Source organism: Xiphophorus maculatus, chromosome 3 (genome assembly GCF_002775205.1).
Source record: "Xiphophorus maculatus strain JP 163 A chromosome 3, X_maculatus-5.0-male, whole genome shotgun sequence".
In the NCBI taxonomy this organism is placed as follows: domain Eukaryota; kingdom Metazoa; phylum Chordata; class Actinopteri; order Cyprinodontiformes; family Poeciliidae; genus Xiphophorus; species Xiphophorus maculatus.
Window position 1 is genome coordinate 19789044 of NC_036445.1, and position 24480 is coordinate 19813523.

General features: G+C 40.4%; 2 protein-coding genes across 2 annotated transcripts in view; both read left to right on the plus strand.

Moving 5' to 3' along the window:
- LOC111608095 (ephrin type-B receptor 5-like) overlaps positions 1 to 11454 on the plus strand; it is a 53461-nt gene extending 42007 nt beyond the window's left edge. Inside the window, exons 6-9 of the mRNA XM_023330645.1 lie at positions 8704 to 8830; positions 10109 to 10154; positions 11045 to 11145; positions 11277 to 11454. Of these exons, the coding sequence (XP_023186413.1) occupies positions 8704 to 8830; positions 10109 to 10154; positions 11045 to 11145; positions 11277 to 11454 (452 nt within the window). The remainder of the gene's footprint in view (positions 1 to 8703; positions 8831 to 10108; positions 10155 to 11044; positions 11146 to 11276) is intronic.
- Positions 10028 to 24480, plus strand: part of hivep3 (human immunodeficiency virus type I enhancer binding protein 3) — a 29838-nt gene continuing 15385 nt past the window's right edge. The window contains exons 1-2 of the mRNA XM_023330642.1: positions 10028 to 10154; positions 21722 to 24058. Coding sequence (XP_023186410.1) covers positions 22072 to 24058 — 1987 coding nt within the window. The 5' untranslated portion in view covers positions 10028 to 10154; positions 21722 to 22071. The remainder of the gene's footprint in view (positions 10155 to 21721; positions 24059 to 24480) is intronic.

Here is a 24480-nt window from a genome sequence, read left to right on the forward strand (position 1 = left end):
ATATCAGTAAACATCATTTTCACAGTTTTCCGTTCAGGCACTCATTGGACAACCTGCCAAACCACAATGAGCAACACAAAATCTGGCGGTTTTCAAGTCTTGGTCTAAGAGACCAAGACTTGACAATAAGTCAGTGTGTTCAGTGAATTTCTGTGTTCACAGAGTTTTGCTGCAATTACAGCAGGCGTGTACCTGCAAGCACACACACACACACTGCACACAGCTTGTTGTTTAACTCCCCCTTTGCTGCATTTGTTCTAATACTGGCAATTTGTGACGATGTGCACAGCTGAAGGATTTGCAGTTCGTATTCAGCATCAGTAATGAGCAGGACTGAGACGCCAGATTAGATTTTTGACATATTCCAAATAGACTTTCTCCTCTTGCCTTAACTTCTCACTGGAGGGCACACCTTTCCATTTGTTTAAATTTTTGCGGCTTCAGCCTTATGACTTCCTTGTCAGCTTTTCACGGTTCTCTAAATGAGTTTCTATAGCTTAGAAAAATTATTTCGAGAGTCGGGCTGTGTTAAATTAGATTTGGACAAAGTAGCTGACCTACTGAAGGTGTTGCATTTTCTGACCTCATTACTTGTAATTTTTGCATAGCCAGATCTCCTAAGGAGGAACATTAGTGGTCTGATATAAGCTATTATCCTTTCTGGGACAAGAGAAGATACACTTCTAAGAAATGGATGTACGCATGCATGCATACTGCATTGTTGCTGTAAAATGTTCAAATGTGTCAAGATTTTGTCAGCTCTAACCACAAAGAGCCTTTGTTGCTCTTTGTTAAGTATTTTGGTAGTATGTTTCAGAAAGCCAGATACGGGGAAAATAGAAATGCAAAATGATATGTATTTCTGTGTGACATTATTTCATATTAATTATTGTATATCAATTTTGTTTCTGATCATTTTGTTTGGCATTTGACACCAAAATGAACTTTTTATAAGATTAGAAATGAACATGTTTTATAATGTGTGGAGGGATCTGTTTTCTCTAGAAACTGGATAACTAAAATTGGCACATCAACACAGAACAGCTGAGTCAAAAACTTTTTAACCACATTCATCATCAAGGCTACTCTGCCTTGTGAAAATCTTTCCTGGAAATTATTCATTTATCACTCAGTCTAATTTGAAAGCACTCTTATCGCAAATTTTGACAAAAATACACATCCACAGTTCTTATTGCTATATAACATTTTAACCTGTTTGAATAGCCTGATTATTAATTATAGAAAAAGGGGAAAAAATTTAAACAGTGACACTGCAGCTAAAAGTTTGGTTATATTCTAAAGTTTTTTATATCTTATCTTGTCTTAAATGTAATTTCTTTTATACTTTTAAGTGTTGTTGTGGCTGGGATAGTTAATTGATTATCATTAGAAGCATTAATTATGTACCTAGTTTCTTTCACATTGCTATATTATCCAGTGACCTGCACTTCCTTAAGGGGGATTATTTCTAGAGGTAATAGAGGTATAATGAATTATGTGGACATGGAAACCAGTAAAGCATGGATTACATTAAATCAGCTACTATAACTAGGCAAGAAGTAGCAGGAAATCAATTTACTCGGCCACCTATCCTACATTACTGTGTTGATTCCTCTCCATATCTTTTTATTACTCTCAATATATTCTTTTCTTTCTCTTGGTCTTCTGCCTTTGTGGTTGCAGTACACTTTTCAGACAGCATCTATTTTCAGCAAACCCTTCTTTTTTCTGTTATATTCAATGATCAGGCCTGCAGGCGGATGATGCAGCTTCTGCGGGATGAGTGGGATGGGAGCAGAGGAAGGAGCAGAGGGAGTGCCTGTGGTTCGGAGGAGGTTTTATTCTCCTAAATCATATCTTTTCAGACGAATTACAACTGGACAAAGGCATGCCACAATTCCTAATATAGGTCAAATGACCTTTTGTTGCTTGATAACCAAGAGCACAGTTTATCATTTTACATTATGGTTTTGGTGGCCAGCATATAATCCCCTGGAGACTGTGTTTAAAACACTGTGATTTTTATCACCCTCTCTAACTGTCTGCGTTTGCAGTGACAATAATTCTTGTAACATCTTTAAATAAGTCAGCATAGTTAAGTGTGGTCCTGTCTCTTGGTCGAGTAAAACTTCGTCTCCCGGAGACAAATGGAGCAGTTGTTGACACATTTTTGTAAGTCTGCTAAACTCAAGTGGGCCAGTTGGTTGCAGTAGCTTGGGCCATATTTTAGTTACAGTCCCGGCACACTGGGATTTTCCATGCTGTTACTAGAGGCATGAAAAGTTAGGCAGTCACAAATAATCTCCACTCTACTGTCTTGTGTGATGCAATTCAAGCAGATTGAGTCGTGGTGCAGAAACAGGGGGGTTATGTCTGGCTATTACTAAAATTGCGTTATTATAAGCAGACAGCAAAATTTGGCTCTTATCGTAACATCATAAACCTTGTGTTTATAGTACAGTAAAACTGTCTCTGCAAGTGAAAACTGTTGATGTAAAAATAAGGTGACCACAGCTAGAACAGTGTGATTATTTAGGTCCTATAAGTATCTATTAGCTACCCACCTTCTATTATATTGGGTCATCACAGAGTCCTGCAAATTCAGTTTTAAAAATCTACATATGCTCCAGTAAATAGCATGTAGTAATCACCAAATAGCACCAGACTATTTGGTGATTCACCCACCAAATAGCCTAGAAATTCCCTTTATTGGCTTCAAGTTAGAAGCCTTGCAGCTTATGCTGGTTCGAATCCCAGCATATGGTTTGCACGGAGTTTTGCAGTACCTGTTTTTCTTGACAGCAACAAATATTTCTTCCCAACCAGAGTTTCTGCAGCACAGTCCTACTATGCTTTCCCAACAAGCTTTCAAAAGCTGTAATGTTCTGTCGATATGACACCTTAACCAAAGTTTCAACCATCACTTGTTTCTAAATATTATGTCTCAGTAAATTTACGTCATCGTTTGGCTGGAATATTTCTGTGTTGAGCAGTTGCTAAAGCCCTTGGCTAAACATTAGCATTAGCCTCTGTTTTGATATCACTTGTTGATTAATTTAGCTTATTACATATTTTAGTATGGACTTGCAGTAGTGCCCAAAGTCGGTCCTCGAGGCCGACATCCTGCATGGTATTAGTTCTCTCCCTGGTTTAACGCACCTGGATCAATGGCTGCTTAGTTGATTGCTTAACCTACCTGCTTAGTCTACATCACCCAGAATGCCTTGCAGTTCTGGATTGGTGCTTCAGTGAAATGATCAACATTCTTTGAAACAAATTTTCTATTAATATGATCACCTGTTGGTCACATAGACATTATTGTTGTTTTACTGCCCCGCCCTGTGAACCTAGCAATCTGTACATTTGTACAGAATTGTATTATTATGGTGCAGTTTGTTTTTTATTTTGACAACTGTGTATAAATGAACTGCCCAATGCTGTTTTAGAGCTGCTTTCCTAAAGTGCCAAGGCACACATGTTTCAAATGGCACAAGTGAGAGCCATTACATAGATCATGAGATTTTATTAGTGAAGCTTTTCTGTCTTGTCTCAAGAGTTTCTCTTGTACATATGCAGACAGTTTGTTTTTCCTCTTGTGTTGCTACTTTTTCTCACACTCCTCCTTTCTCTTTGTATTCACACTCACCTCCACTTCCAGTCAAGTGAATGCATAAACAAAACAGCAAGTGCTGTGTGTATTTATGAATCGCTTCGGAAAGAGAGCTGACGAGGCATTGATGCTCCAGGAGAGTCTCTGCTGACAGGCCGCTAATGCGGCAGGGCACCAAGCACAACAGGGAGCGGGGGCTTGACGTGGAGGAGGCAGAGTAAACTTTAAATGTACGCTATTTAAATTGAGTTGTTTGTTACTGCAGGTAGCAATTACTTGGACCAGTCCAGTTTTGAGTAAACTCTGCAATCAGAAGGAGGCCGTGTTGATATGTTCTGTGGGCTCGGTCGTCGTATTTGAACGCTCTCAGGCCAGGCATTCACCTGTCGACTCACCGTTGCATCTGTGTTTGTCCAGGCAGCAGTTCAAGCAGCGACAGCTTGAATTAACATCGCGGCAGGTTACCGAGATGAGGCGATAAGTCATGGCGCCGGGTTCCTGTATGAAGCCTGAAGGGTGAACCTGTTGTGGCTTTTACGCAGAACAGCTGCAAGAAAAGAGGAACTATCGCTGGTTTTCTCATCACGTGGGAGGAATCCACAAGGGTGACTTCACAGAAAAACGATAACTTCAGCAAAAATGAAAATAACTGTGCAAAAGTGATAGCTGTTATAAAACAAAGACGGGAGTCCACTGACCAGCATGAGAAGGCAGGGTTTCAATTACGGAGAATCCTTTGTTATTTGTTACCTGTTTGCAACAGCCTGCATGAAAACTTAATTCATACATCATGTTCCAAATTATTATGCAAGTGATATTTTCCCAGATTTTCTTAAATGGTCACTGCAAATGATGGTCAGTATAATTTTCAAGTCATGAACTATTACAGTATAAATCAAATTTTACTGAACAAAGCTCCCCATGAGAACAGTATTTTGTTCAAAAATAAAAAACTCAAAATGCACTGTTCCAAATTATTATGCACAGCAGATTTTCTAAACATTTTATGGATTATAAAGAACTGCAAACGGTCATTCTTTGAATGTGCAGAATTACCCTAAGTGGTCACATGTACTAAAATCAAAAGCTGTTTCAATCAAAAACAGACAGAGTTACATGTTAACATAGAACCTTCTTTGATATCACCTGCACAATTCTTGCATCCATTGAACTTGTGAGTTTGTGGAAAGTTTCTGCTTGAATTTCTCTGCAGGATATCAGAATAACTTCCCAGAGCTGCTGTTTTGATATGAACTGCATTAAACCCTCAGATCTTCTGCTTGAGGAAACTCCAAAGGTTCTCAATAGGGTTGAGGTCAAGGTCAGAGGATTATGGTGACCACACCATGAGTTTCTCCCCTTTTATGCCCATATCAGCCAAAGACACAGTGGTATTCCTTGCAGCATGAGATGGTGCATTGTCATGCATGAAGATGATTTTGCTACGGAAGGTACGGCTCTTCTTTTTGAACCATGAAAGAAAGTGATCAGTCAGAAAGTCCATATACTTTGCTGAGGTCATTTTCACACCTTCAGGGACTCTGAAGGGGCCGACCAATGATTCTCTCCCCATGATTTCAGCCCAAAAAATGACTCCACCACCTCCTTGCTGACGTCACAGCCATGTTGGGACGTGGTGGATATCCACCACCAATCACTACTACTGCGTCCATCTGGACCATCCAGCAGTCATCAGTGAACAAGTCTGTTTGAAAATGAATCTTCATGTACGGCTGGGTCTACTGCGACTGTTTCTGCTTGTGAGCTCTGGTTAGGGGCCAAATAGTAGGTTAATGCACCACAAGCCTCTGGAGGATCCTCCACCTTGAGGTTCCAGAGGCACCAGCAACTTCAAATAACTGTTTGCTGCTTTTAAGGGCATTTTAACAGCTGCTCTCTTAATCCAATTAATATGTCTAACAGATACCTTCCTCATTCTGCCTTTATCTGTACAAACCCATCTGTGTTCTGAATCAGCCACAAATCTCTTCACAGTACGATGATAATGCTTCAGTTTTCATTAAATATTAATGTTTTCATATTTTGTCATACGGCACTACACTATCTGATGATTTTCATCAGCAGAGATCCTTTCTCTTTCTCATATTGCTTGAAACCTGTGGCCTGCTTAATAATGTGGAACATCCTTCTTAAGTAGATTTTCTTTAATTGAGCTCACCAGACAAACTAATCAACCCAGCTCTCTGAAATTAATTATAGTGATTCAAAGAGCCCTGACACACAATACCATCTATAAATTTAATAGCACAACAAAAAATTTAATCTTTATGACACTTAAATCCAATTTGCATAATAATTTGGAACAGTGTAGTGAAAGATTGAATGATATTGAATATTTTCAAAATATAGCTCATGCCAACAGAGCTTTTGTATCTTTCCATATTTATTCAGTGAAGTGAATGCACTTCTCTCATCACAGTGTTGCAGCAAACACATTCTTTTGTTCGCACCGTGACAGAGGAAAAGCTAAATACAAAGCAGCCGACTGTGAACGACGTGTACAGTAAGCTGCGTGGGAGAGCGTGCTCTGTGGTCTCGACGTCCACGCATCAGTGAAATCTGTGAGCACAAGGAGGACAGCTTCTGAAAATGTGAAAATGTCAGTTCCTCTTTCTATAATTATCCACACCCCTCTACCCCCCGTGTGCTTTGTCACTCTTTTATTTCATTTGCATACCTCTCGTGCCGAGTATCGAACCGAAAGGGGATCAAGTGTCTCTGACAGGAATCTCTGTTTTAACTTTTCCTTCTTTCTTTAATTTGGCCTCTTAAAGTTCAAAGTTGACACTCCAAAATTCTCCATTTAGACGTAGTTAAATCCATCTGCGCAATTCTTAAATGTAGACTTAAGCAAAGATATGGCAAAAATGCCTCCAATATTGTTTAAGTATAAAGGTTATTGGAGTTTCATGCAATTTACAGGGTGAAAGTCCAAAAATATGTCATGTGCACGGTGTCACATCTTTCACTAATTCATAGCTGCATTGAAATAATGAAAATCGACAGTTTCAGAATTACACAACTGTTTGTGAAATGCCTCAATGCTTCTGCTGCTGATTATGGTTCTGTATGTAAAAGTGAATACAATAGAGATTAAAGTCTGTAAAATATGCCTTAATGATTTTTGTTAGTAGACAAAAAGGACAGATGATGGAGTAAATGTACATTTCCTTGAGGAGTGAGCGGACTTGGGGGTCTAACATCCTGTTCCCAAATGATTGTCAGCTGCTTTTCTCCAAGTTTAGAGTTTTCTTATTTTTAGGGCTGTTGTTTTTTTTTCTTCCTTTTTTGGTAAATACAAACAGGTATAATACTGCCGAGCCTCGTACGCACTGGGTAGGGTCGCTCTTTAAATGGATCTCATTTCTATCATAACACCACAGTCTTATGAAGAGAATGGGTCAGTTTATTGGAAAACCACACGTCTGAAATAATCCAGCCTTCGGACAGAGAGAGTTCTTTCTGAATGCTGACATATTTTCCCACTTCACTGCCACTGTCTGCAATTTACAGGGAGAAAGTCCAAAAATATGTCATGTGTACGGTTGTCTGTAAATGCGTAAACCACTCATTTGGTCCAAATTATAGTCTGCGGCTGCTCCAAAACAGCACAAAGTTTCTTATAAAGCATGATGTTTGCATTTTAGGTGTTCCTTCTATCTACATTATAACATGTGTGGAGAAGTAATGAAATTTCCTCATGTGACTGTGCCACATAGGGGAGTCCTAGTTTCCATTTACTGTAAAGGCTAACAGCTTTGCATATACTGTAAGTCTGAACTGCTCTATGCTTATAGAATAATGTACTCAGTATTTTCACACCTTCACAATCACTGCACTTCCTATTTTGAACATCACTTCCCCCGTTAAAGATTCTCCATTCCAGGAGATATCCAAGTCCGATATCAGAATTTAAATATCTGCTGAAGCTTTCCTGTCTGGAACGTTTTCTTTGAGACATTTATTTTTGTTTGCTGCTTTTAGTGAAAAGCAAGAAAGGGTTTCTTTCTTTTAGTGAAAGAAACCCACACATGTAGTACCTGCTAAACAGCATCTGTTTGTGCTCATAATATTAATATTTTAAAATAATAGTAGCATTTAATGTCCTTGTGGAATTAATATTTTTGATTTAAACATGGCATTTACGGGAATGACCCTTTTAGATTACAAAAAAATGTGTAACAGAGATGCTAAATCTGTTGGTGAGATTAAGGGACTTCTACTTTTTAATAACTAACGTATCTGCTATCAACTTTGTAGCTTAATGGGAATGTAAATGTTGGCTAACCTCTTTGCTGTCGCCCTCAAAACGTTTACATGTTAGGAGTTAAAAAGGGTCTAAAAAGTCGGTACATGCAGATTTCTCCTCCGTAACATTTTTTTCTGCCATGAATTGATGATCATGAATGAGTAAAGATGTATGACACTGAAAACCAAACAGCTCAATAAAATATTTGTTTTTGATTTTAAGAAGGTGAGGCTATAAAATGTTTGTGCAAGACACACAAACTTTTAAAGTATAATTGAAAAGTGTAACACAGACCAGCACTGCATCAAAGATTATGATCAATGATCAAAACTAAATCTTTGCAACCACATTTCCTTACAGCAGACTATGTATAGAAGACAGAAAATTAAATTAAATTGCTGGTTGTCAAAGTGGTATGAAGCATACAACTGGTGGGTGCGAATTGGCTCGCAGTTATTACTAAACATCTTGCGGTAGACGGGAATATTTTCTACCCAAAAATGTTGGGTTGACTAAAACTGCAAAAGTGTGATGACACGGTGATGGGTGGAAATCAGCACCACCCATTCTCAAAACATTTGTTTGTATACATTTTATGTGCAACGCTGACAGACTGAAATTTTCCAGGCAAAATCAGCTTTAATATAAACCTGATATCAGATCGAAGAGCCACGTTGGTATCGGAGCCGTTATCGTTATTGAACCGTATCGGCACCATTTCCGGTTGTTGTAGAGCTTTTGGGCAACTCACAACTATATCAGATGTCCAGCCTTGGCCTCAGTATTCTTAACGTCTGTGCTGAGCAACTTCCCTGTCAATCAGCGCCACAGTGGCAGTTCTGTTCCCCCTCTCCCGACATCTTCCCGTCAGAAACCCTCGGTCTGAGGAACAGTGGACAAAGGGATGACGGATGGGTGAAGGTCCCTGACAGGGAAGTACGGCATGGAAGGTGTGTGCTGTAAAGGGTGACAATGAGCACATTCAGGCAGACACAATACAGCGCCTGGGCCTGCAAAGCCGGCAGCATCAGGCCGGCACAACCCCATCTACAGCCGTCAGCTGCACTGAGCCGGGGGTAATCACCAGGTTCTGAACAACAATCCTATTGACTGTGGCAAAATAAAGCAGACGGAAACACAAAGCACAGATAAGAATAGAAGACGCATGTAGTTAATACAAGAATCACTCGGGGAAGGGATGAAGGAAGCACGAAAATGGGACGTTTGAAAGCAAACGAGCAGGCGGACGGGCATGAAGAAAGACACAATTAAAGCAGGAGAGGATCGTCGCCTCCTCCTGACTCATCCCCATCTCCTGGCCGTGAGTCCCACACGGCCACCACGTGTTGCCGGCCTGCATGGATTCATGCTCCCCTCTGCCTGCCTTCTGATCAGCGGCCCAGCCATCCGCTCATCTCGAGTGCCGGCTCGACGCTGTGCTGAGCGTGTTTATTTTAGACCGTGTGACTCACACTTCCTGCGCTCTCTGCCAGTGAGGCAAATCTCTATGGAACCGCAGGACCTCCGCTCATTCTCAATTCTCCCTCTCTTTCTCTTTCTGTTTCCCTCGCTCTCCCCGCTCGCTCTGCGTGGCGACGCAGAGCTGGTAGGCCCGGCCCGGGGGCTCCTGTGTAATCGTCTGAACCGATCCCGCTCTGGAATTCATTTACAGATGCGGCGCGCTGGATGAGACCGGGAGCCTTCTTTGCACGCATGATGAATGCTTTGTCACTCTTGAAGGAGGCTCCAGAGTTTTTCTTTCGTTTCACTGACACAGAGTAGGACGAGTTTGCTGAAAGGGAGGTGACGATGACTCGCAAGAAAGCGCCTTCCTCGTCGTGTGTTGCAGGGGAAAACCCCGTGCGAGAACCTGTCCGTAATCTTGTCTGTTGGCAGCAGCGTGCCACAGCTGTGAAATGTGTTTGTAGACGACCCTGCCCCGTGTGAGTGCTAATGGTGAATGATAATAGTACTGCAGTAATTTAGAAATGAGGGGATTTTTTTTTTCTCAGTCCCTCGGCAACATTCTCACACGAAGCTTCTTCTTCTTGCTGAGACATCTTCCTCCTCCCTGAATATTTATATAGTAGAAACATTCATTCAGTGTCTTCCTCTCTCCGTCTTTCTCCATCACTCTTTTTTTCTCCTCTCTCTCCTCTCTCAGCAACACACCCACTCAAGCAGTCATATCCGCTCGCACTCTCTGGCTCTCCCTGCTTGTCTCACAGTGCCTGTGAAGCGTCTCTGAGGGGGAAGACCGGTCTGCTCTGTCAGGTAATCTAAACTCTCTGTCTCACTCTGCACCCCTCTCATTCTATTTCTTTTTTTTTTTTTTTTCATATTTGTCTAATTCATCTTGAAACGGCAACTGCTCATATTTTCCCAAAGAAAAAAATGGGGAGTAGAAATTTGTAGGTTTATACAAAAGTTGATTAGGACAATTCAGAGTTTCAGCAGTGATCTCAGTGCAGCTTTTCATAAAGGAGTCACCAGGTTACTGTTTCTGCTGGGTATGGGTGCAAATTCATAGCCTGCTATAATTTTAGGGGAAGTTCCAGAACTATGCATGTGTTATGTGATTGATTTGTGTGTTTCTCTATTGTTTTTAATCCTCAGAGCAAAGTTTTGCTTTAATATTGATTGAGAATATAACATTGATGGGGGACAGTTTGGAGTTGGGAAGTGGAAGGTGAAGAGATGTCAACCAAAAGACGTGTGCTGATGTCTGTAGTATGTGGATCCAGGGTCACTGGGGTTGAGCAAATGAACTAACCAAGTCTGACTTTTGACGCCTTTAGTTAGTGGAAAATAATTTGGCCAGGAAAGTTTTTGGCCAGCCTTAAAAAAAGATGTCCATAGACATGTAGTGTTTGGAAGATGGCACTTTAATTTTTATTTTCTTTGCAACTTTCCTCAATTATGTTTTAAGGCAACCGCATCCGCAAATAAGAAGTCGGAGAACCTACCACTTTTAGTTTTGTGTGTATGTCAACAAAGTGGCGATGGAGAGCCTCTCATGTTTTTACCCACGCTCCGCTCCTTCCCGAATGAAACCTGCAACTGCACAGAGTTGTGCTATTAGTCAGAGTGAGCCCGGCGACGATTGAGAGGTGCCAGTCTTATCGGAGCTCTGCGAAATCCCTCTCTATGTCCTCTGGCCTCAGAGGCACAGCAAACACAGCGCGATCCCAGACTACAGCCGAGCGGCTGTGAGCGAGGGCTCCGGTATGTGGGGTTTGTCAGACACAGTGATAACCCTGGGTGGGTGTGAGTCTTGGTGTTTGGGGTTTTCTGGCCTGGTTTTGTTTCTGTGGAACCGTTTGGGTTTCAGTGTCTGGGTTTGACCGAGAGCTCTGTGCAGAGTGGGTGTGATTTAACTTTCCGACTGCCTTTCAGCCTGGGAATGCTGCAGAGCAACCTGTACAGTATTGAGCACTGTACCGCTTACTTGGCACTGTGGTTCTGTCGTTGCTCAGAGGGAGAGGCCAAAGTCAGGGGTCATGCCAGCGTGCTGTCGCACGCCGAGGCAAAGCGGTTCCCCACCTTACTTCCTGCTGCCAGTGTGCGTCTGTAGTCAGAGAGGATGCTGGGAGATAAATTTAGACCTCCAGCTCCCTCTCCATCTGCCCGTTGCTTCAGAGTAGGAATGGTTTCCATGGGAACTTGCAGCAGGCTACCACCAGTAGGAGAGGAAGAGAAGCAGAGTGTGTTTGTGCAGCTTGTTTATTTTGCTGATTTATTAAAAAAAATAATAAACAACACAAAAACGTTTTAGTTTCAAATTTATTGATCACACCTTTAAATTAAATATGCAACAATAGGCCCACCAGAAACACAGCTCTGACTTCCTCTTGATTGGATATTTTAATCGATCAAATAATTAAAAAATATATTTTTTATGTCCCATAATCAATAAATCCATTAAAACCAAGAACACTAACCATTTCCCTGACTACAAACACTTCACTCAACTGCATGTATGTTTGATGCAATTTTTGCATGTAATAAAAATCAGGCATATATGCTTTGATGCATAAATTGGATTGCTCTTATGAGTCTTCCATTTAATTTTGGATTCAAAACTACTTAATCTATCAACCAACCTGTAACAAACTTTCCCCTTCCTGTGTTTTAGTATTTAGAAAGGAAAAAAAGCTGAGTAAGGAAGGAAGACAACAAAGGAAACCAGAAAGCAGTAATTATCAGAAAAATCTTGATCGGTTGATTTCTACTTTTATTGTGATGTGACTGCTCTATGAACGCATTATTTAAACAATTTAATGTTGTGTATGTAAAATTAAATAGGAAGAAATATTGGTAAACAATACAGCTGTACAGTTAAATGAGAGATGCGCCAATCTGGCTTCTCCTGACCTTTTTCAGCTTTCTTTGAGGTCTGACCTGCTAATCTGAACCAACTCCAAATTAAGTCTGTGTCAGACAGTTTCCAAAAACATTTCACAAATTTAATTGTAAAACTGCTGTAATCTAGAGCCTGAGCGGAGCTAAATGCTTTGTGGGATTTTACAGTTTGAGATGGGCGAGGAGACTCACTAGATCCAGTAAACATGATGGCGGGAGACAGCATTTGACGTGCACGATGACACACGCGTAGAAGGGAGATGAAGTGTGAGCTCCTCTGTGTTTCAGGGGCTCCCTTGGGTGACTGCATCACAGCCCGTTTCTGCAGACAGAGCTTTGCACATGCATGCTCACCCTGCGCACGTTCCTCCTTTCGCTCCATCTTCCCGTCTCTGCCGACGAGTCATTAGTCACATTTCGGGCGGAGACACCGGAAACTAGTTTGCACAACAAATAGCTTAACAAGCTTCGATGCTGTAACTCTGAATTAACATGAAATAGATTTAAATCTGTGGAGCAGCTGGATTATTCTCCCCCCTCACACCTTGGCCTAAAAATAGAAGCAGGAACGCCCTTTCCCCACCCGCACCAGTAACAGAAGACTTGTGTGTCACATTCTAATTTCATTTTTAGCCATAAGCGAATCATTGAAGACGGCGCGTTGTAGTGTTGTTGTGCGTAACAGGAACCATTGTTAGGATATCTTCTCTGTGGAATGAGATCTGTCAGAAAGGAAAACCCCTGACTGAAATCAGGGTAAGTCACCTCAGGGCATCGGCTGATCAGGTTTACTGAGGTAGATTTGAGGGCTTTCTGGGCATTTCGTTCCGGTTGCACCTCTGCTCTACACTATGTGTGCGCATATGGGTGTGTGTGTGCTTTGTCTTAAAGTAGGCTGTCTCTGGCATTCCTTTCGCTCATCCTCCTGGCACAGCTCTGACTGTGCTTCCTCGCGCCGACCTCGCAGTCTAGACTGCGATGAATAATGAAAGCAGTGCTCTTCCCAAACCTTCATAAAAATCTTCTAATTGCCCTGTTTAAGGGCTGCATCAACAGCCGGTCCTGAGATCATTAAACCTAACCTCTGATAACAACTATGTGAACTGAGACATTTGTTACAGAGGATGTGAAGTACGAGTGTGTTGTTCTCCTTGTCTTCTCTCTTCTATTTATATCCGGACCATTTTTATTTTATTTTTTTCTCATTTTCACCCACTTGGTTTCTCTACCATCACTTTTCCTTTGCTTCGTGTGAGGTCTGAACAATACTGGCAAGCCTTCCAAAAATATACCACAATATATCAAATTATCATCTGCCTGGACACATTTTGTTGTAGATTATCTGTGAGTGTGTGCTGCAGTGATTAGGTTAAACTATGTTGATGTACTGAAATCAGTCTAGTCCCAATCTCTCTATTCTGTCAAACATTTGTCTGAAGGATAAATTTGTTCCAACCAATTGATTTGCAGTGGCTTGAAAGGAAGAGTGAGCATGGTGGAGGCTGAAAGCAGCCTGAGTTTGGTTGAATACAACTACAGGAAGAATATGTTTTGGGAAAATGCTACATGGACTTTAAAATCTACTTCAACTAGGTCTTAAAAAGTCAATCTGTGTTGTTTATTGGGAGTGTATTTCCTATAGTTTCTTCTTCTATCACTTATAGAAAACAGGCAGATTTTTGTGGTGATGTCTACTGTTCAGGAGAATAGCTGCAGAGAGTAGGGGCAGTATAAAAGGCACCACTGATTATTTTCATGCCAGAATTAGAAAACACACCTTTATGTTCTGTTAAACAGCCCACACCGGCCACATCTGGTCGGTGACAGACGCTTTAGGCACAGCTCTCCACAATTCTTTTTAAACATTTTCTATTTACATGCATCAATGCTCCTGAATCAACTATTCAGGACTGATGTCCAATAATCTGTTTCCCTCTCTAGACACGCGGCACTGCCCAATTCCCGGTTTGCTCATTTTGCTAATGTTTATCTGCTGTTTTTGCTAATTTGTGGTGTATACTTAAGAATCCCCTTTAGATATTTTTTGGTTTTACGTCAACTTCTTCTTGATGCAGTTCTCATAGTCCAGCAGAATAACGTGTCCCTGCTGGTTCAAACATCCCAGGATAGAAACAGCTGCAGCAGCCATCAAACTGTGGAGGAGGGAAAAAAGAAAACAGAAGTGAAATTTAATGGTGTTTCGGTTTGTTGTGCTGCGTAATGGCCCAGTGTTGTTGCTGGAAATCCACTGTAATGAAAGACTTCTCTGCTTTAAAGAAACACAAGCTGGACAGATGATTGGCCCTCATCCGAAATGTGGGAAAACGTGGAGACCAAGGCAAGAATATGTCAAGTTTTTGCCAAAAGGAAAGGTGATTCTTATCCTTTTTTTTTCACCGTTTTTAATGAAGGCTGACTGCTGTGTTTTTGTCATTATGAAAAGCTGTCATTACCTCACTGACACTGCTGGCACCGTAAGCCGCAGTCATCTCTTGGGTCTGATTATTTAGCCACTGTCTCATCACTTCCCACCTCTGTTTCTTTTCCTCCATCACCTGCTTCTCTCTAATATTTTCCAGAAAATCTGTGCAGATTTTTGGCTGCGTTTGCTCTGTCTGCCTGTTCCCCCGCTGCAGAGATATGCAGCTATGAAGAGAACACACAAGGCGTCCTCCTTTTACCGAGCGCTCATCACCAGAGTGTGACAGGGTTAGGGGGTTGAAGACGGTGTCAGTGTCATAGATAGTGAATGATACTCTGGATGAGCCCGTGCCGAGAGTCTGTCAGCAGTCAAGCATGGCTGCTAACTGAAAATGTTATGATTGGCTCTGTCCGTTCCCCCCAGTGTGCTTTTACTGGCTGCAGTACAAGAATCCTGTGTCTTGAGTTGAGCCTGAGTACAACTTTTGTAGCAATTGGGGAGGGGGAAATATTACAGAACATAGATCTTGATACAGAATAAGATTTCACTCCAGCCTCATCTCTGAGTCTCTGTGATCAGCTATTCTTAGCTCCTCATAAACACAGCTTTCTAGTAGTGTCTAAGTGGGAAATATTACAATAGATCCATCTTGATAAAAGGTTTTCCTGGGATCCTGACATAGCCTGGTGGCAGTAAGCGTGGGGAGGGAGCTGACACTGAAATGGAATGCTCCCTCCCCAAGTTTTTGAAAGTTTGAAGCCCGGAAAGCAATCTACACCATTTACCTCTCTCTGCTTTGCTGCTAGATCAGATAAGCACATGTAGAATTTGCAACATTTGTTTTGACTTCTTGCTCTCATACTGGGGCCTTGGCTGTATGACTGTAAGTGCCCATGCTGTGGATGTTGCCTGGTGGACCTCAGGCTTCTCTGACCCCTGCAGTGTGGACTGCTCTTTGGTCAGATGTGATACAATGAACTTAAAATACCTTCTGTAAGCAACAGTTCAAAATTAGATTGTTTTGTAATAACATTTTCTATAACTTATATGAAGATTTAGAAATATTTATATGCCATGTTGTCGTGTACATTTGCCCGGATCACTATAATGTTTTGAAATACTGCATTACATAAATATTGACTTGATTGGCTAAGGATTGCTTTTCCTCTATCAAACTAAATGGTACTTCCTGATACTGTTTTACAAATGAAATTTTGAATAAATGACACATATACATTGCTCGAGGAAAAAAAAAACAGTGCTACACAGTCCAATTCAATAATTCTCCCATATACCTGACTCAAGTGGTTGATTTCCCTTATCAGTATGTAATTCAGCTCTTTTGAGACCTGGCAACTAAACGTTCATTTGATTCAGGTGTTTTGAGAAGGGATACATCTAAAAGTTGCAGGAGAGTAGCTCTTGAGGACTGGACTTGGACATCCCTGTTCTAGATCATCAATAGTTCTGGGTTCTCTCTCTAATGGTTTCTTCTCTTCATTCCACTTCACAAGTCCTCCATAGGACTTAAATCATGGAATTGACAGATACGTCAGGCTTTTATCTCTGTGACAAGGTTCCAATGTCATATAGCACAAAAACAGACTCATATAATAGATCATCCACCATATTTTACAGTGAGTTTGAGTCCCAGGCTTAATTCCCAGCCAGGGTCTTTCCATGGAGATTACATGTTCAAACTGTGAATTGACCTTGAGAAGGAATGATCAGCACTGTGGGGTCTAGTGTCTATCTCCATTGGTCAATAAGTTAGAGGTGTGATACAATACCTCTAACTTTGGCAACTGGCAAGCCAAGTTAGAACTACAGATAAGATTATTAAGAAGACTAGAAAAACAAAATTTCTGAAGAAATTTAGCCGGGGCCTGCCAAGGCGCGCCCGTGGGGTATGGGCCCGGCGTCGTCACGCTACAAATTGGCATCGACGCTAAAGAACGCCGCAACGTAATCAGTGGCACGCGGAGAATCGCAAGAACATAAAGTAAGGCGGACGTGCACCATTCAGTATGATTTAAAATTTTTGTCAAGGCTTTTATTTTGGAAGTTTTGTTAAACTTCATTTCAAAGGGCCAAACTAATCCCATGCGTAATAGTCATTGGGTTAAATCAGTTATATAATGCTCAACAGAGCAATTATCTGATTTAAAAATATTCAAGGCTTTTATTTTGAAATTTGCAGTATGCTTCATTTCAGAGGGCCAAACTATTCCATTGTGTAACAGTGCTTTGGATAAAAAAGTCACATAAAGCCAAAAAGCGCAATTACCTGATGTAAAAATATTCAAGGCTTTTATTTTGAAATTATTATTATGCTCCATTTGAAAGTTCCGAACTAATCCCATGTGTAACAGTGCTTTGGATGAAAAAGTCATATACGGCCAAAAACAGCAATTACCTGATGTAAAAATATTCAAGGCTTTTATTTTGAAATTATTGTTATGCTCCATTTTAAAGTTCCGAACTAATCCCATGTGTAACAGTGCTTTGGATGAAAAAGTCATACAAAGCCAAAAACAGCAATTACATGATGTAAAAATATTCAAGGCTTTTATTTTGAAATTATTATTATGCTCCATTTTAAAGTTCCGAACTAATCCCATGTGTAACAGTGCTTTGGATGAAAAAGTCATACAAAGCCAAAAACAGCAATTACATGATGTAAAAATATTCAAGGCTTTTATTTTGAAATTATTATTATGCTCCATTTTAAAGTTCCGAACTAATCCCATGTGTAACAGTGCTTTGGATGAAAAAGTCATATAAAGCCAAAAAGAGCAATTACATGATGTAAAAATATTCAAGGCTTTTATTTTGAAATTATTATTATGCTCCATTTTAAAGTTCCGAACGAATCCCATGTGTAACAGTGCTTTGGATGAAAAAGTCATACAAAGCCAAAAAGAGCAATTACATGATGTAAAAATATTCAAGGCTTTTATTTTGAAATTTTCAGTATGCTTCATTTCAGAGGGCCAAACTATTCCATTGTGTAACAGTGCTTTGGATAAAAAAGTCACATAAAGCCAAAAAGCGCAATTACCTGATGTAAAAATATTCAAGGCTTTTATTTTGAAATTATTATTATGCTCCATGTTAAAGTTCCGAAGTAATCCCATGTGTAACAGTGCTTTGGATGAAAAAGTCATATACGGCCAAAAAGAGCAATTACCTGATGTAAAAATATTCAAGGTTTTTATTTTGAAATTATTATTATGCTCCATTTTAAAGTTCCGAAGTAATCCCATGTGTAACAGTGCTTTGGATGAAAAAGTCATATACGGCCAAAAAAAGCAATTACGTCATGTAAAATATTCAAGGCTTTTATTTTGAAATTTTCAGTATGCTTAATTTTAAAGTTCCAAACTAATCCCATGTGTAACAGTGCTTTGGATGAAAAAGTCACATAAAGCCAAAAACAGCAATTACCTGATGTAAAAATATTCAAGGCTTTTATTTTGAAATTATTATTATGCTCCATTTTAAAGTTCCGAACTAATCCCATGTGTAACAGTGCTTTGGATGAAAAAGTCATATAAAGCCAAAAAGAGCAATTACATGATGTAAAAATATTCAAGGCTTTTATTTTGAAATTATTATTATGCTCCATTTTAAAGTTCCGAACGAATCCCATGTGTAACAGTGCTTTGGATGAAAAAGTCATACAAAGCCAAAAAGAGCAATTACATGATGTAAAAATATTCAAGGCTTTTATTTTGAAATTTTCAGTATGCTTCATTTCAGAGGGCCAAACTATTCCATTGTGTAACAGTGCTTTGGATAAAAAAGTCACATAAAGCCAAAAAGCGCAATTACCTGATGTAAAAATATTCAAGGCTTTTATTTTGAAATTATTATTATGCTCCATGTTAAAGTTCCGAAGTAATCCCATGTGTAACAGTGCTTTGGATGAAAAAGTCATATACGGCCAAAAAGAGCAATTACCTGATGTAAAAATATTCAAGGTTTTTATTTTGAAATTATTATTATGCTCCATTTTAAAGTTCCGAAGTAATCCCATGTGTAACAGTGCTTTGGATGAAAAAGTCATATACGGCCAAAAAAAGCAATTACGTCATGTAAAATATTCAAGGCTTTTATTTTGAAATTTTCAGTATGCTTAATTTTAAAGTTCCAAACTAATCCCATGTGTAACAGTGCTTTGGATGAAAAAGTCACATAAAGCCAAAAACAGCAATTACCTGATGTAAAAATATTCAAGGCTTTTATTTTGAAATTATTATTATGCTCCATTTTAAAGTTCCGAACTAATCCCATGTGTAACATTGCTTTGGATGAAAAAGTCATATACGGCCAAAAAGAGCAATTACGTCATGTAAAATATTCAAGGCTTTTATTTTGAAATTTTCAGTATGCTTAATTTTAAAGTTCCAAAATAATCCCATGTGTAACAGTTACTGAGTTAAATCAGTTATATACAGCCCATAGCAGCGGGTAGTTCTAAAGGCCAGTTCTCAGTCCTGATCTGTTTCAACTGAGGATAGATAGAACTACAATGATGCGTATTTGTAGTCCAAATCAGCAGCCAATAGCCTCTTGAGATCCGTTGCTATGTTAAATAAGTTTCACACCAAGGTGTGAAGTGTTAGTGAAACAGCCTGAGAGCCTCAGAAAATCCTGTCGCATGACTTTGCTCTGAAGCACCGTGACAGAAAACCAAGAGCAATTACCTGATGTAAAAATATTCAAGGTTTTTATTTTGAAATTATTATTATGCTCCATTTTAAAGTTCCGAAGTAATCCCATGTGTAACAGTGCTTTGGATGAAAAAGTCATATACGGCCAAAAAAAGCAATTACGTCATGTAAAATATTCAAGGCTTTTATTTTGAAATTTTCAGTATGCTTAATTTTAAAGTTCCAAACTAATCCCATGTGTAACAGTGCTTTGGATGAAAAAGTCACATAAAGCCAAAAACAGCAATTACCTGATGTAAAAATATTCAAGGCTTTTATTTTGAAATTATTATTATGCTCCATTTTAAAGTTCCGAACTAATCCCATGTGTAACAGTGCTTTGGATGAAAAAGTCATATAAAGCCAAAAAGAGCAATTACATGATGTAAAAATATTCAAGGCTTTTATTTTGAAATTATTATTATGCTCCATTTTAAAGTTCCGAACTAATCCCATGTGTAACAGTGCTTTGGATGAAAAAGTCATATAAAGCCAAAAAGAGCAATTACATGATGTAAAAATATTCAAGGCTTTTATTTTGAAATTATTATTATGCTCCATTTTAAAGTTCCGAACTAATCCCATGTGTAACAGTGCTTTGGATGAAAAAGTCATACAAAGCCAAAAAGAGCAATTACATGATGTAAAAATATTCAAGGCTTTTATTTTGAAATTTTCAGTATGCTTCATTTCAGAGGGCCAAACTATTCCATTGTGTAACAGTGCTTTGGATAAAAAAGTCACATAAAGCCAAAAAGCGCAATTACCTGATGTAAAAATATTCAAGGCTTTTATTTTGAAATTATTATTATGCTCCATGTTAAAGTTCCGAAGTAATCCCATGTGTAACAGTGCTTTGGATGAAAAAGTCATATACGGCCAAAAAGAGCAATTACCTGATGTAAAAATATTCAAGGTTTTTATTTTGAAATTATTATTATGCTCCATTTTAAAGTTCCGAAGTAATCCCATGTGTAACAGTGCTTTGGATGAAAAAGTCATATACGGCCAAAAAAAGCAATTACGTCATGTAAAATATTCAAGGCTTTTATTTTGAAATTTTCAGTATGCTTAATTTTAAAGTTCCAAACTAATCCCATGTGTAACAGTGCTTTGGATGAAAAAGTCACATAAAGCCAAAAACAGCAATTACCTGATGTAAAAATATTCAAGGCTTTTATTTTGAAATTATTATTATGCTCCATTTTAAAGTTCCGAACTAATCCCATGTGTAACATTGCTTTGGATGAAAAAGTCATATACGGCCAAAAAGAGCAATTACGTCATGTAAAATATTCAAGGCTTTTATTTTGAAATTTTCAGTATGCTTAATTTTAAAGTTCCAAAATAATCCCATGTGTAACAGTTACTGAGTTAAATCAGTTATATACAGCCCATAGCAGCGGGTAGTTCTAAAGGCCAGTTCTCAGTCCTGATCTGTTTCAACTGAGGATAGATAGAACTACAATGATGCGTATTTGTAGTCCAAATCAGCAGCCAATAGCCTCTTGAGATCCGTTGCTATGTTAAATAAGTTTCACACCAAGGTGTGAAGTGTTAGTGAAACAGCCTGAGAGCCTCAGAAAATCCTGTCGCATGACTTTGCTCTGAAGCACCGTGACAGAAAACCGTACGGTCTAGATAAATTTCGAAAACATTTTACCGGAGCAGACAGGCGTATCAATGTCAGGACCGATTTTGATACAAATCGTGCGATATTTGTGGCCGTGATGGCGATTTCAAAATTATTTTGGGCTCAAAAAACCTCTTCATTTCTCACTCTAGCCGAGATGGGCTGTCACTCTAATTTTAGAAAAAATGAGAAACTTTGGGTCGCTTAGAGGCAAATTGTGGACAAACCGTAACTGGTATCGACGAGCCGTCTTCACTTTCGAAGAGATCACAGACGTATCTACAAAATGAAATTTGAATGGCATTTCTAGGTGAATTTGTGACGACACAGAAAATCCTCAAAAATAGGGTATTTCTAGGATTTTTCCCATTGACCTATAATGGGGTTTTTTTCGTAGTTTTTTGCGAATTATGTCGCCACGTTAAGCCCAAATCCCACCAGAAGTAATAGCTGGAATGGCGTGAATTTTCTGCACGTTTTGATACCTCATTTGTAGGTGTGCACCCAGCGGTATGAGCCGCATTAACGGTTACGGAAGAAAAATAAAGAATAAAGAAACACTTTCTCCGACAATAGCAATAGGTTCCTGCCATTGCTTTGCATGGCAGGCCCCAACTAAAGTATTGATGTCAGTACATCTAAAAAATACACAGCATTAATATATATCCTGTTTTGTGACCAATATTTTCTTTATTTTTAATTTCTTTAGATCCACCCAGAAGCTGAGCAGCTGCCACTCTCCACAGTCAACAAAGAAGATGTGCGCATCACCCTAGGAGGACTGCTAGAATGGCTGTGGCTGGAGATAAGTTTAGCTGCTTCGCACAGAGAGAGCTTTCATGTTTACCTGCATCAATGCAGCTCCAGAGCACCTTTTAATGATGCCTCAGTTGGAACTTTGGATTAACTCTCGGCCCACTCTGAAAAAAGTCCTAATTTTTGATTTACAGTTCAATCTCTCGATGTTCCATCGCCTCTGACCTTATTTTGCCATGCGATTAAACCAATGAGGCTCACAGAGCCCTTTGTTACGTGTCTGTGAGGTCTCCTCCCCACTCTATGGAGGCTGAGCCCAGCCGTCCGGCCAATGGGGAGCGCTCTGGAAGGCAAGAGCCGCAGCATGCAACAGCTGAGTCTTCATTAGGGTCTTGTCCACCTCAGCAACCCCAGCAGCCTCCCAATCCTCGTCCTGTACATAGAGCTTTGGGGCGCTTACAAAATCGTCAACCCAAACGGACCGACCTGCTTCGGTTACAGCAGCAGCAAGCAGCAGCATGGCAGCATTCAGAAACCCCTGGTACCTCTGGAGCCAGTTTTTTCCCTGCAACTTCCTCCTCATCCTCATCCTCATCCCTCACCACTAGGTCCTCCCCCCAGGGTGAGCATAGTCACGGGGGGCGATCTCACTCCAGTCACGAGGCTCTAGAAAGTGTCAGCTCTCCCAAAAAGGGGGAGAAGAAACCTCAAAAGCCAGGGAAATATGTGTGTTCGTATTGTGGTCGTCCATGTGCCAAGCCAAGTGTTCTTGAGAAACACATTCGCTCCCACACAGGAGAAAGACCCTATCCTTGTGCTCCGTGTGGCTTTTCTTTCAAGACCAAGAGCAATTTGTACAAACACCGCAAGTCCCACGCCCATCGCATTAAAGTAGGTCTGGCCTCCAGCCGAGATGAGCCCAGTTTGAGTGGACCAGAGGGTAGCAGTATTGGAGAAGACCCTGAAGAGCACACAGAGGGAGAAAGCACTGAATCCGAAGATGAGACTGGCCAGCGCAGAAAATCTTCTTCTAAAGAGATGCTTCGACAGCAGAGGAAAGGGGCTAAAGAGCAGCTTGGAGGCTCTGAGGAGAGCCAAAGGCCTGAGGATTCTCAGGCTGTCAAGCAAAGACTGGCATTGAGACTTAGGAAACGGGGCCCCATGGCTTCACCAGATGACCCTCCCTCCTCTTCCCTCTCCACATCATCTTCATCATTAGGCCCAGGTAGTAAGGGCAGCACAGAGTCTGGCTACTTTTCTGGATCAGGCAGTACCGACCTGTCCCAAGTCAGCCCTCCAAGTTCCAGTGCCAAAACCTATGCAGAAATTATCCTAGGGAAGTATGGAAGACTTGGAGGACAGCAGCGCAGTCCCCACCAGCACCAGCTTCCTACTTCACATTCCTCATCATCAGGAAGTGAGGACAAAAGCATTCCCTTTGCTGTACCCAAAACTCAAGTTATTGAACACATTACCAAGCTCATTACTATTAATGAAGCAGTAGTAGACACCAGTGAGATTGACAGTGTAAAGCCTAGACGCTCCTCCATCTCCAGGAAAAGTAGTATGGAGTCACCCAAATTTGTTATCCCTAAAGATCCCTACACATTTGACTCAAAAATAGAAGCTGCAGGTCCCAGCGGTTTGAGGCACCCCCAAAACTCTGAGGCGGATCCATTGAGTACACAGGAACTTTCAGCAGTGCCTCTTCTTAGAAGCCACTCATTGCCATCAACTACAAGCCAAGTGGAGCCCCTCACTTCGGGCACCATGTCTCCAAGAAGTTACCGCCTTAGCCAGTCATTTGATGAGCAGCAAGCAGTGGTTGCAGAGATGAGAGGTGCACAACGTATGCTCAGACGCCAGCCTGCCATAGAGGTACCCCTGGGTGCTGAGTCGATGTTGGAGGAGAGCATCCCTGCATCCTCATCTTCCTCAGCCAGAGGAACCCATTCAGGCAAGCAACCACATCATCCGCAAAAGAGTCAAAGCATTTTCGAATGTAGATCTTGTGGTGTTGGCTTTCAGCACAGTGAGGACTATGAGGGTCACAGAAGAATATGTCCAGGACCAAAACAAGAGGGCATTGATGCATGTAGCCCATGCAGAGAGGATCGTCCCCCACTGATGCACTCCAAGTTCCGAGCACTGGCCATGGCTGTGAGGAAGAGGAGGAAAGAGGAGAGCCTAGAGGAGGACCCCCCCAGTCCTGGAACTGTACCCATATCAGGCAGCTCTGAAGGTCTCATTCCAGTGCCAAGCAGACCAGAGCACAGCCAAGGCCTCTCAGGTTTGTTTATGCATCCTTGTATTGGATTACTGGGTAATTCTGTTCTCCAGAGGCAAAGCGCTGAATCTTTTAGATGTGACCTGCTTCCAACAGACTTAGTTTTGATGAACTGATCACTAGGAGATTCCTGCAAAACTTGATAACAGAAGGAAAATTTATTTAAAAATGATGTCTTATGCAAGTCTGTTGGACAAATCTACAAGATGCAGAGTACTGGCTCTAAAGACCTAGAATTGCATTGGTTTGTATTTGACCCATTTTAATCTATTTCAGTTCAGCCTGAACCTAAATAGACTAAGTCAAATACAGGACCAACATTTTAATATTTACATGTACATCTTTATTTCAAACTTGAAAAAACATAAAGGAAAGATTCTGTTACATGAGACATTAGTGTAGAACACAGCTAATTTTTAAAAAAA